The 13673-nt window shown below is 36.2% G+C and overlaps 1 protein-coding gene across 1 annotated transcript in view; it reads left to right on the top strand.

The window, feature by feature from the left end:
* The window catches only part of sv2a (synaptic vesicle glycoprotein 2A), a 50570-nt gene that overhangs the window by 24785 nt on the left and 12112 nt on the right, over nt 1-13673 (top strand). Inside the window, 7 exon segments of the mRNA XM_016538670.1 lie at nt 7952-8132; nt 9216-9367; nt 10738-10871; nt 10955-11044; nt 11460-11570; nt 12943-13031; nt 13121-13285. Coding sequence (XP_016394156.1) covers nt 7952-8132; nt 9216-9367; nt 10738-10871; nt 10955-11044; nt 11460-11570; nt 12943-13031; nt 13121-13285 — 922 coding nt within the window.

The raw sequence follows: 13673 nt of genomic DNA, 5'->3' as shown, positions 1-13673 counted from the left end.
CCACGATATTCAAATTTTTTCTAATATATATATATTGTTGCAACCCCAGGGGTGAAACATAAAATGAAGAGAGATGGTCATGGTACCTTTTCAAGAAACCTCTTGGGGTTCTTTTTTATTGTGAGGTTAAAAGGGAATAACAGTTTGGTTTTGCCAGCTGGTAACACAAAAAGAACGTAAAAAAACTTAAGGGCTAGGCCAGGCCAAAATAATAAACAAAAAGGAACTACCTTAACCCAAAACTAAATATCCTAACAAAATAAAGAAAAAGAAGATACAGGCACTTCCCTACCTCCTTAACTAATCCCAAAAACAGGAGAAAAACATGTTAAACATAAATGGCACCTAGCCCCTACAGCGTTCACAAGACACAAACTACTTGCTAGACAGATTTATGGTCTCTCACACTCGGAATGAGGGGAGAGAACAATAAACGTTTCAATCGTTCACTCAAAACTTCAACAAGTTCTTACAATAAATATGATAACACAGTCTCAACAACGTCCAACAAGATGAACAGCGCACATTCCATTCTCTCACGCCTCTCTCTCTGAGGATGTTGCTCTATGCTTGTCTTTTTGAAAGATGCTGGTGCTCCTCACAACCTACCACGGCGCACACTGGTGGCGGGGCGACCTGTAAGAGACAGGACAGGAGAGAAAGGGAGAAAGAAACACCAAAACAGCGGCTAACATACAGACTCATGCATAAAAATATATATATATATATAGAGAGAGAGAGAGAGAGAGAGAGAGAGAGAGAGATGATTATTTTTGGAAAATGTGTAGGATTGAAAAATTAAATGTATTGCAAATAAATGTAATGAAACTGGATGATAAAGGATTAGTTTACTCAAAAAATGAAAAATTGTTCAACCCTGTATGTTTATCTTTTTCTATGAAACACAAAATGAAGTGTTAGGCACAATGTCCAAGCTACACTTTCCTTACAATGAAATATGCTGATGATATTTTACATGTTGATGATATTTCATGGCCCTTTTTTTTTTAAAGCTTGGCAGTATTTGCATCTCTGTCAGTGGTCACGGAAAAGTAGCTTTCTGTAACATAAACAAAACATATCTTAAGGCCAGTTTCCACTGTCATCTTGTGCCCATTTCACCATCTGTTAGTCCATCCAGCAAGGACACACAATTCTCCATCCTGGTCGAACCCGACGCAGCATTGACGCAGTTTGAGCTATAATTAACTGACAATAGACATGCTGAACAGCACAGTGTGCTTTCATGGCTTGTTCTGTCTTCTTGTGGTCTGTGATACAATATTCTAGTAGTCCTTTTGCATGGATGGAGTCCTTGCATATCATGTTACATATCCAAAAAACATATATATATATATATATATATAATATCCACAGACATTTTGGTAGTTTTAAATACTCTGCTCATGCATGCACGCAGGTGTTGCTGCTCTTAAACCATATTCATTGTTTCTTTATGTTAGCTATTTGCTAAATGATCTTTTAAGTGGTTACTGGGAAATTTCTGATGTGTTTTCTTGGTCGTAAGGTTCACACCTTGGGTTATAATGTGAGCTTGTGTGCTCATGTCAGTGATTGTTCATTGATATATTCACTCGATGTGTGTCTCAGCTGAGCGTGTGTATGTGAGTTCCATTGGGGAGCAGGGCCCTTGGTCTCCCCTCTGATACAAAACAGCCCTGACTCATGCAGGAGTGCCGTCTGTATCTCTGCTGGGTCCTAGTGCTGAAACGTTTCCATGCACACACAGCTGCAGCTCTGCAGCAGAAATGCTTCAGCCTCTGTCACATGACACTCTCCAATCAAGTCCAACCGCATGGATGTGTGGGATGAAATGGCCCGCGGAGGGTTTGTTTCTGCTCACTGCACCCAACAGTCAACCTGCGTCTTTCTCTACTGATGGCTTTAAATGCAACGTGTTTCTCTACTGATGGCTTTAAATGCAAAGTGTTTCTCTACTGATGGCTTTAAATGCAACGAATGAGGCCTAAATGAGAAGAAACTGCGTTTTTCGTGTGTGTAATATGAAAATAAGATGGATACAACACTATTATTATTTATGAAGGCACTGAAAGTAAATCGCCCCATTAAATGTTGTGACAAATCAGCTGTCAGGGAGATTTTATGGTTTAATGGATTTGTATTGAACATTGATGTATGGATGGATGCTACAGTGGCTCACAGATAGATAGATAGATAGATAGATATATAGATAGATAGATAGATAGAAAGACATATCGATAGACAGATGTGAGATAGAACAATAGAAGATAGAGAGACCGACAGACAGACAGACAGACAGATAGATAGATAGATAGATAGATATTCTGTCAGACTGGAACAAGTATGTACTTGTACATGTAATTTTTCATTTTTGAAAGCCAATACTGTTTAGATCCTTTGCAACATCTTAAACCAGCCTAAGCTGGTTTGCTGGTCTTATCTGGTCTAAAAAGTGCCTAAAACTCCTGTAAAACCAGCCTGACCAAGCTGGAAGACTAACTAAGACCAGCAAACCAGATTAGGTATAGAAATGTATAAGATCTCTGTCCAGTGGTCATGGGAAAATAGCTTTCTGTAACATATAAACAAAATATATCTTAAGGCCACTGTCTTTATTCTGTCTGTATTTCCACTGTCATCTTGTGCCCATTTCACCATCTGTCAGTCCGTCCAGCAAGGACACACAATTCTCCATCCTGGTCGAACCCGACGCAGCATTGACGCAGTTTGAGCTATAATTAACTGACAATAGACATGCTGAACAGCACAGTGTGCTTTCATGGCTTGTTCTGTCTTCTTGTGGTCTGTGATACAATATTCTAGTAGTCCTTTTGCATGGATGGAGTCCTTGCATATCATGTTACATATCCAAAAAACATATATATATATATATATATAATATCCACAGACATTTTGGTAGTTTTAAATACTCTGCTCATGCATGCACGCAGGTGTTGCTGCTCTTAAACCATATTCATTGTTTCTTTATGTTAGCTATTTGCTAAATGATCTTTTAAGTGGTTACTGGGAAATTTCTGATGTGTTTTCTTGGTCGTAAGGTTCACACCTTGGGTTATAATGTGAGCTTGTGTGCTCATGTCAGTGATTGTTCATTGATATATTCACTCGATGTGTGTCTCAGCTGAGCGTGTGTATGTGAGTTCCATTGGGGAGCAGGGCCCTTGGTCTCCCCTCTGATACAAAACAGCCCTGACTCATGCAGGAGTGCCGTCTGTATCTCTGCTGGGTCCTAGTGCTGAAACGTTTCCATGCACACACAGCTGCAGCTCTGCAGCAGAAATGCTTCAGCCTCTGTCACATGACACTCTCCAATCAAGTCCAACCGCATGGATGTGTGGGATGAAATGGCCCGCGGAGGGTTTGTTTCTGCTCACTGCACCCAACAGTCAACCTGCGTCTTTCTCTACTGATGGCTTTAAATGCAACGTGTTTCTCTACTGATGGCTTTAAATGCAAAGTGTTTCTCTACTGATGGCTTTAAATGCAAAGTGTTTCTCTACTGATGGCTTTAAATGCAAAGTGTTTCTCTACTGATGGCTTTAAATGCAAAGTGTTTCTCTACTGATGGCAACGTGTTTCACGTGTTTCTCTACTGATGGCTTTAAATGCAAAGTGTTTCTCTACTGATGGCTTTAAATGAGGCCTAAATGGCCTAAATGAGAAGAAACTGCGTTTTTCGTGTGTGTAATATGAAAATAAGATGGATACAACACTATTATTATTTATGAAGGCACTGAAAGTAAATCGCCCCATTAAATGTTGTGACAAATCAGCTGTCAGGGAGATTTTATGGTTTAATGGATTTGTATTGAACATTGATGTATGGATGGATGCTACAGTGGCTCACAGATAGATAGATAGATAGATAGATATATAGATAGATAGATAGATAGAAAGACATATCGATAGACAGATGTGAGATAGAACAATAGAAGATAGATAGAAGATAGACAGGTAGATAGGCAGACAGACAGAGAGACAGACAGACAGACAGACAGACAGATAGATAGATAGATAGAAAGACATATCGATAGACAGATGTGAGATAGAACAATAGAAGATAGATAGAAGATAGACAGGTAGATAGGCAGACAGACAGAGAGACAGACAGACAGACAGACAGACAGACAGACAGACAGACAGACAGACAGACAGACAGACAGACAGACAGATAGATAGATAGATAGATAGATAGATAGACAGATGTGAGATAGATAGATAGATAGATAGAAAGACAGACATATCGATAGACAGATGTGAGATAGAACAATAGAAGATAGACAGACAGACAGACAGACAGACAGACAGACAGATAGATAGATAGATAGAAAGACATATCGATAGACAGATGTGAGATAGAACAATAGAAGATAGATAGAAGATAGACAGGTAGATAGGCAGACAGACAGAGAGACAGACAGACAGACAGACAGACAGATAGATAGATAGATAGATAGATAGATAGACAGACAGACAGACAGACAGATAGATAGATAGATAGATAGATAGGCACATGGATGGATGCAGCTGCTATGTAAGATTTCCTTGTTTGTTCTGCACAAATGCGGAGTGTTTCTGCTCAGCTCAGTGGGTGAGGGTGAAAGGTGACGCCGCTGTATCTTTGATGGCGCACGTTTAGCCTGTTTCTCACCAGAACACCGGGTGCCAAACGGCACATTAGTCCGGGTGAAACTGAAGAACAGAATACACAAACCTGCCACAGTCCATTGCGCTCCCCTCATCTGTGACACATAGGCACACTCGCAGAAAGGAAAAAATGCCTCTATAAATAGTCTCCCGGCCCCTCCCCCGCTTTCTCTCTGTTTTTCCCTCACTTCCTCAGCCCTGGAGCCTGTGTGCTTTCCTGTCACTGTGCTGGAGAATCACAGCCTCCTCTCTCGCCCTTCCCCCTCTGCTCTCTCTCACTCTCTCTGAGGAGGAAGAGGAGGCAGAGGTCAACTATCTCCAGGCTCTTGCCTCGCCCCTCGCCTCTCCTGCATCTCTGAAACCCCTGTGACATCATGCAGGCGGCCCCGCCCACTCAACCATCCCCGAGCCTTAATTGGCTGGGTCGTGTTGCATCAGTGTAGCAGTGGTAGTGTAAAACACAGACCTTCCCTTTGAATTCAAGACACGTGGTTAACCGCGAGCGCAGCCGTGTTTATTAATGCTGTCAGGTGAGTGAGTTGTGTAAAATCACACAGCACATGTGTTCGGTGTTGTCATCTCTATTGTTCAGGTCTGGTTAGCAAATGTGCTCTGCATCATTGCCTTTGAAGGTCATAAGGTCATGAGTACAGAGTTCCACAGAATGCAAACGCTCAACACATTGTTTATGGAATATTATTGAGAATATGATCATGCTTTCACCCAGTCTATAGTATACACTAAACAAAACAATAGTTTATAGTTATAGTATAGTTTTAATATTGACTGAGTAAGGCCATGTCAAAGATTGAAATCATAGTGAAATTAGATTCAAGATTCAAAAAACTTTATTAATCCCAGAGGGAAATTGCTTTCCATGTTACAATTGCTCTCAAGAAAGAAAGAAAGAAAAGATAATAAAATGAATAAATATATACCTATATATCAATAAAATTAAAAATGAATAAATAAATAACAATATAACACATATAAATAATAATATAAAAACTATACCAGTGAAAATGGTAGTTTAGATCAAATATAAAATTAATTAAAGTGAAAACAAAAATTGAAAATGTATGTATGTATGTGTGTGTATATATACACATAATTACACAATATATAAATATATATAGATAGATTTTAAGTGAATGTTATATGAAATATTTCATACACACAAAAATACTTAATGTAATATATATATTACCTTTTAAAAGATTACTAGAATGATGATTATAATTATTTTTTATTTAGATTTATTTTATTTTTATGATGTTCAGATATTTTACTGGAAAAAACTATATTAAAATGTATAATGTATTATAAATGCATTCATAATGTATGTTAAATACATTATATCTTTTCATAAATTATTGTAATTAAAAACTAAAAAACGCAGGTGTTGTGCAATTCAGGGTAATGCATAATATTTCTTAAAGGTGTAACAGTAAATAGATTAATATTATAATGTATTATAAATGTGGTTACAATTCTTCATAAGATCATACAATACATTATTAGGTGCATTACAGTACATATTTAATGCTTTAAAAACACTTCATAATGCATTACATATACAGGCTTCAAGTAAAGTGTTAAGGTTTTTTTTTTTTTTTTTTTGCAGTGTAAATATATATTTTTACTTTTACACTGTTTTGGGCAGTAAATGCTTTGACAGATTCACCATTACCTTTACCTGAGTGTTGTTTTGCATTACCCAGTTTTTTATACCATCGAATTCAACCCAGACTGCAAACACAACTTTCTTCTGCTAATAAGAGAGCAGTCTTGACGTATTTAAATCCCACCGTCCCGTTTTAGTGCTGCTCCCCTCTGCTAATGCACCTCAGGAGGTGCTGAGAGCCGCGGGCATGCCCTGTGCAGGGTTTGTGCAGTGTAAGCCGATGGGCCCTGGAGAGGAGGGGTTGAGATAACAGACCCCTGTGCTGCATTGCAGTGATGCCTATCAAGGCTCATCATCACGGCTGTCTGCCATAGCGGCCCATTATGAGGCCAAGGTGAGAGAAAAGTAGTGCTGACAGCTGCCTCACAAAGTCAACTTTAATGCTACTTCAACATTTGCAGCACCATCTCAAACACCTGCAGATCCTGCAGAAACACCAGACACCAGCACAGATGCTCATCAGAGTATAGCTGTTGGTTCTGATGGTGAAACGAAGAGAAATGTTTATAAATGCAATCCATTCAATACTGAAAGGTATTACTAAATGTAGTCCAATATAGTTACAAATCTGTATTATCCACTGATCTATATATAATGATAATGAAATATTCTCTATTATAGATCAGTGGTCTTACCCAATATGTGTGTGCAGTTTATATATTTAATAATCATAACATTTTAAGAGGTGATTTATTTTAATGCCATAGGTCTTGCCGAAACACAATATGATGAATATGTAGAATATGAATGCAAGAATATATTTTGTTTTTCACATTTAAAATATATAATTCATCTGTTCCTTCTAATGCCAAAATATATTAGAAAATATGCTTTAAGGTATATGTATGCTTTATATATATATATATATATATACTGTATGTTTCTGAAAATATTATGGAGTGATTTGAAACTCCTATGCAAATTACATAAGGAGTAGAATATTTATGTTATTGTCAAGTTATGTTATTTTCAGTTAGGATGTTGTCTATACAGACTGCAGACAGTAAGACAGACAGCTCGCTAGGTTTTGGAACAGAGCCATTGTGTTTTCCGATGCTGGTGTACTTAACTAGCTTAGCTAACAAGACCCAAGGTGTAAAACGATGTTAATCAGAGGTGAAAGAGCAACATCTGAGGAATATCATTTTCCTTGGGTCATTTACTGTATGTTGTATCCATGGATGAGTCCCTGCTTCCTGATTGCCGTGGCAGCACATGTATGCCAGCGGTGCCAGCAGTCTGCTGTGGTGTTGCCGGGTGACGCCTGTCTGTGTTCACACCCGCAGTCACATGACCAGCTGGTGCTGGAGCTGTGAAAGAGCCATCAGTGTGAATTCACCAAATCCTCGCACACAGACGAAAGCCAAAATGAAATTGAGCTTTCAGGCACAAAACAATGAAGATGTTCCCTTCTATAAAAGAAGCACAACTTTGACATTTTAATCGTATTTTGGCTCCAGTTACAGAAATGTCATTTTACCCAGCATACTGCTCTATCGGTCACTTTGATTTACTGTCTGTATGGAGTATCCTGATTGGGACAGGACGCTGGTATAGTTATTGATCTGACTGTCTCTCTGTGTCTTTCTCTCACAGGTCTAATTGTGTATCTGGGTATGATGGTGGGTGCCTTTGTGTGGGGAGGTCTGGCTGACAGAATCGGCCGCAGACAGACTCTTCTTATCTCTCTCTCCATCAATAGTGTCTTTGCTTTCTTCTCCTCCTTTGTCCAAGGATACAGCTCTTTCCTGTTCTGTCGTCTGCTCTCCGGTGTGGGGTAAATGCACAGTTCACAACACCTACAGTCTCTTTTACATTTATTATATATAAAGGAAAAAGAAAACAATTCCCGCACACTATATAGTTTACTTTTTGCCCATTTTGAATTAACATTTTTTATATTTTCAGTTGTCATTTTCATTTTAGTTAGTGATTTTATGTGCTTTTGTCATTTTTATAAATTTTAGTTTTTTTAAGTTTCTGTACATGTAACTTTAATGTATTATAACCATTAGTTTTATTAATAGTTTTATTTTTATTTTTAGTAATACTAATACTTTTGCTTATTTTATTTGACTTCTGTAAGCTGTGAAGTCGCAGCATTTCTATTTTTCATTTAAATATTTTCATCTATTATTTCTTTTTTATTTTATTTCAACTACATTTCAATTAACAAAATATTTTTAATAGTTCTAGTTTTTTTTTTTTTTTTACCAATACAAATTATGATACACTCCAAAAAAATATATTTGGAAGTTGAAAATTAAAATTAATGGATTAATAGAGTGTGTTTTACAAGCAAATACTTAATCAGTCTTTTTACTTCAAAATTTCATGTTGAATTCAATGTGTTACTTGCCATTTCTTTGTCATTTTTGCTGAAATTTACTAAAAACTTGAATTTGAAAATTGTTTCATTATTAGCAAATCCTACAGAAGTAAATTGTACACCAATTGTTTTCAGCATATATTATAAACCTATTATGAAATATGGTGGAAGGACAGATTTTCTGAATGTATATAATTTATTGAAATATTATATTTAATGAATTAAATAAAATTTCTATAGGTTAATACACATATGATCTAATGATTCTGGAAATACCCAGAATTTTCACTGTAATTGGTTATAATGTAAAAAATAAAATAGTAATAAAAACAGCAGTTACCTTATTTTCAATTTCATTCCATTTTAATTCTACTTCCTGGTATTTTTACTAGCTCAATTCAAATTCGAAAAATTATAATGATGCACAAAATTTTACACTGTTTTGTTTAATTTTAAATGAGATATTCTATTTTTTTTTTAAATGATGCACAATATCCTAATAATGGAGTCCCTCTCTGTTTTGTGCTGTAGGATCGGTGGCTCTATTCCCATCGTGTTCTCGTATTACTCCGAGTTTCTGGCTCAAGAGAAGCGTGGTGAGCACTTGAGCTGGCTCTGCATGTTCTGGATGATTGGAGGCATCTACGCTGCTGCCATGGCCTGGGCCATCATTCCTCACTATGGTAACCATCATGCTCTCATTGTTTGGGTGGTGTTCTGTAGCTTAATGGTTAATTGATCTCAGCTGGTAGCTAAAAGGTTGTAGCTCCATTAACTATCACCACTGTGCCCTTGAGCAGGACACTTAACCTCAGCTTACTCCAGAGGGGACTGAACCGCTAACTTAAGATGCAGATGTCACTGAAAGTAATTCCTCCAATTATCGTGTCGTGATGATCAATGAAGGATTTAGGGACAATGTTAAAAGTGGTTATAAATCTCATCAGCTTATCTTCAAAAGTATAACATGATTTTAAAAGCCTACTTGCCATGAATACCAGCAATGTCAGTCACTTGATTTTTTTGCCATAATTAATCCTAAAACATTGTCCAAACAAGCTTGCGCACAAACTGTTCCAGGTGTGGCTTGGGTGATGACTGTTAATTATGTTATATGTGAATATTAATTATGCACTAAAGTTATAATTCAATGTAAAAAGTGGTAACCTGTAATTGTTATATTAAAGAGCTATTTCTACTATACCCAATCTTACCCTTAAATGTAGTTTTGTTGATGTATCCTAAAATACTCAGGTTGATTCAGTAATGTTAAATAATTTTTTTTTTGTTTGAATAAAATCAATTTAACAAAATTAATTTGACCACATGAAAAACATTTTTAGCTCACCATTTTTTTCAGTGTGGTTTCTCTGTCCCTGAAAGACTGAAGTCTATATAATTTATTAGTTGTAAATTAAGTGGTATTTTTTAGCATTCACTCTTTAAAAAGTTTACAGTCAAAAAATGGAAACATTTTGATATCATTAATTATTTTGGCTATTTTATGACTTTGTAAATGTTCATTTAGTGCAGGGTCAGAAATTAACAAGGGCTTGGGGCCTTTGTAAAATAGAACCAAAATCACAAAAATATCACCCAAATGCAAGATGCAGGGGCAAAAAAAAAAAAAAGCGGGTGCACAATTAAACAAAATTAATTGTGATTGGAATCATAATTGATTTTGTTGAAATGTGAAAATGCATGAAAGGACATTACATTTAGTTCCTGTTTTTTATTTGTATGTACTTTTGAGGCTATGTAAAATTGCATTCATCTCATAGCATATTTACAAACAAAGTAAGATGCAGCTTCTGTGCCACCTTTGACTTTTTTAGATGTTAATAAGATTTTGTTGGTTACAGTCTATAGTATTCTGATTATAGTATTCTAAATTGATTGGATTAATTGAATAAATCCAAGAATACAATACAAAGGTAAAAAAAAATGCCCCTCGACATCAATTCCATTGGGGAATGTTGCCCCTTAATGGAAAAGTTTGTTTCTGAGCCTGATTCATTGCAACTAGTAATATATGCCCTTTCCCTTTAACCAGGCTGGAGTTTCCAGATGGGCTCAGCCTACCAGTTTCACAGCTGGCGAGTGTTTGTGCTGGTGTGTGCGTTCCCGGCCGTCGCCGCTATCGCTGCGCTGACCACCATGCCAGAGAGCCCACGCTTCTTCCTGGAGGTTAGTGACGTCCCACATCCCGGCTTGGATCTGTTTTTTGGTTCATGCTGTAGGTGTAATGCGTAATGTGTGTGTTTTAACAGAACGGAAAACATGATGAAGCATGGATGATTCTGAAGCAGGTCCATGACACCAACATGAGGGCCAAGGGCTACCCGGAGAGGGTTTTCTCTGTGAGTACTGCTAGATTCACCATCAGAAAGAACAATAACATTAGCACGGAAGTGATCTGTGGAAATGTTCATTTCTCAGTATGAATTAGAAATGAATTATGCAGCCACCCTAATGGGTTTCCATTTATCTGGCCGAACTGGAGTTAAATTGGCTTTAATGCACATTTAATGAAGGTCAATAAAGTTTTTATTTTTTATTTTGGGAACTTAAACAACATTCTGTAAGTATTATGGACCCTTTTAAAGTCTGCAACGATTAGCATTGTAAATCTTAATCTTGTTAATTAGACACGGCTCACCTCTCATTGCCAAGTACTGTAGTTAATATAGGCTATTCCTACCAATTAGCCACACAAAACTGAGAATATCAGTGAAGTATGAAGGCACATTTTGAAGCATGCTGTGAAATCCTCAGGTCACCGCTATTAAGACGGTGAAACAGATGGATGAGCTGGTTGACATGGGTGGAGAGGCCACAGCCTGGCATCAGCGCTGGAGGATCAAGCTGACCAACCTCTTCCATCAGGTAGAGTACGATAACACCGCAAAAATCACTCAAACAACAACTACCAAATGAAATTTTAATTTCAAATGATCTACAGAGGACATATTCTATTCTTTTGCACATTTCATTTTATATCAGTCTAAGTTTCTTGCACCAAAAATTCATTGTTTCATTGAACACTACTGCTCAAAAGTTTGGGGTCAGTAAGTTTTTTCTTCCATTAACACTTTCATTCAGCAAGCATGCATTACATTGATAAAAAGTGACAGAAATACATTTATAATGTTACAAAAGATTTATATTTAAATACTGTTCTTTTGAAAATTCTATTCACCAAAGAATCCTGAAAAAAAATTATCACGTTTTCCACAAAAATATTAAGCAGCACCAGGGCTAAAGCTATTAGAAACAATTTTGTTAACCTCAAAACAAAATAAAAAATAATTAATAATAAAATAGTAAATGAAGAAATACATAGTAGCTCTTCTTGGCAACTAACTAAAATAATTTTATGTTGAAGCTCTAAAATGACTAACTGGAAATAAATGACACTGAACTAAAACTGAAATAAAAAAATACATCTAAATAATATTTAAAAAGAACAAAAACTAATAAATATGACAAAAGAGCAAAACTAACTCAAATTAAAATAAAAACTGAAAATATAAAAATGATATAATAATAATAATAAAATAACTCTAAGCAGCACAACTGTTTTCAACATTTATAATAATACAAAATATTGGTTACACTTTATTTTTAAGGCATCCTTGTTACAGCGTAATTATACATTTAAGTACTGAGTAATATTAATTTTAATACCTACATGTACTTACTATATGGTTAGGGTTAGGGTTAGGGTTTGGTTTAGGGTTACTTGCATGTAATTACACATAATTTATTGTTATTATAATAGTAAGTACATGTAATGTGTAACAAAGACACCTTAAAATAAAGTGTTACTGAAATATATCTTAAGAAACAAATCAGCATATTAGAATGATCAAGTAACACATGTGACATGATAACTGTATTTTTGTTCAAATAAATGCAGTTTTGGTGACCTCCTTCAAAAACATAAAAAAAATCTTGTTCAACCCCAAACTTTTAAACAGCATTTTATATACAGTATGTAAATGATTGCTATTATAATTGGCTAACCTCTTTGCATGAAATAAATAATAATGCCCTCACCAATTTGCGGAGTACTGAATAGGCATTGATATGTAAATGCGGGTGGTCATATGTTAACATGCTTACGTTTTAGTGACTTTGTAACCATGGCGATTCTGATTGACACATATTTGCAGCTTAGTTTCCATAAGTTACAAAGACTAAAGTCTCTATAGTACATTGGACTCAAATAAAATGCTGCTTTATTTTGGGTTTCCAGGTGTGGAGCAACTTCCTGACAGTGTTTAATCCAGAGTACCGGAGGATCACCTACATGATGATGGCCGTGTGGTTTTCCATGTCCTTTAGGTAAACTACCCTGAACCACATGCATTTTCCAACCCATCCTATGAATGCATCTCTGCATCGTTTCATGTCTTGTTGCTCTCTGTCTCCAGCTACTATGGGCTGACTGTTTGGTTCCCTGACATGATCAAATACCTGCAGAAACAAGAGTACTCCTCTCGCACAAAGGTCTTCATCAAAGAGAAAGTAGAGCATGTGACCTTTAACTTCACCTTGGAGAACCAGATCCACCGGAATGGAGAGTACTTCAACAACAAGTAAGCGCTGCTCACAGGCAGTATGCCAGACATATTTCAGTAAATAGGCCTGGCCTTTCTATGAAAGGTGAATTGTGTTGTGACATTTGCTTGTTTAAAGGTATATTCCAGATTAAATGCAATTTAAGTGTGAGAGAATGACACAACAACCTTATCTTTTGAGCATGCCGTATCTTTTGTTTTTCTTTCATTTATGGCAGAAATCTAAGGCAGCATCATATGCAGTATTTATTAATATTTGAAATTAGCTTTAAATTGGCTTATATATATATATATATATATATAGCACTTATATTAGTGCTGTGAAACGATTAATCGCATCCAAAATAAAAGTTTTTGTTTATATATGTGTGTGTACTGTGTATATTTATTATGTATATATAAATAC

This window comes from Sinocyclocheilus rhinocerous, unplaced genomic scaffold (genome assembly GCF_001515625.1).
Source record: "Sinocyclocheilus rhinocerous isolate Xijiao unplaced genomic scaffold, SAMN03320098_v1.1 scaffold66, whole genome shotgun sequence".
Classification (NCBI taxonomy): Eukaryota; Metazoa; Chordata; class Actinopteri; order Cypriniformes; family Cyprinidae; genus Sinocyclocheilus; species Sinocyclocheilus rhinocerous.
Note: the sequence above shows the minus strand (reverse complement) of the source record. Positions and strands in the feature narration are given on the sequence as shown.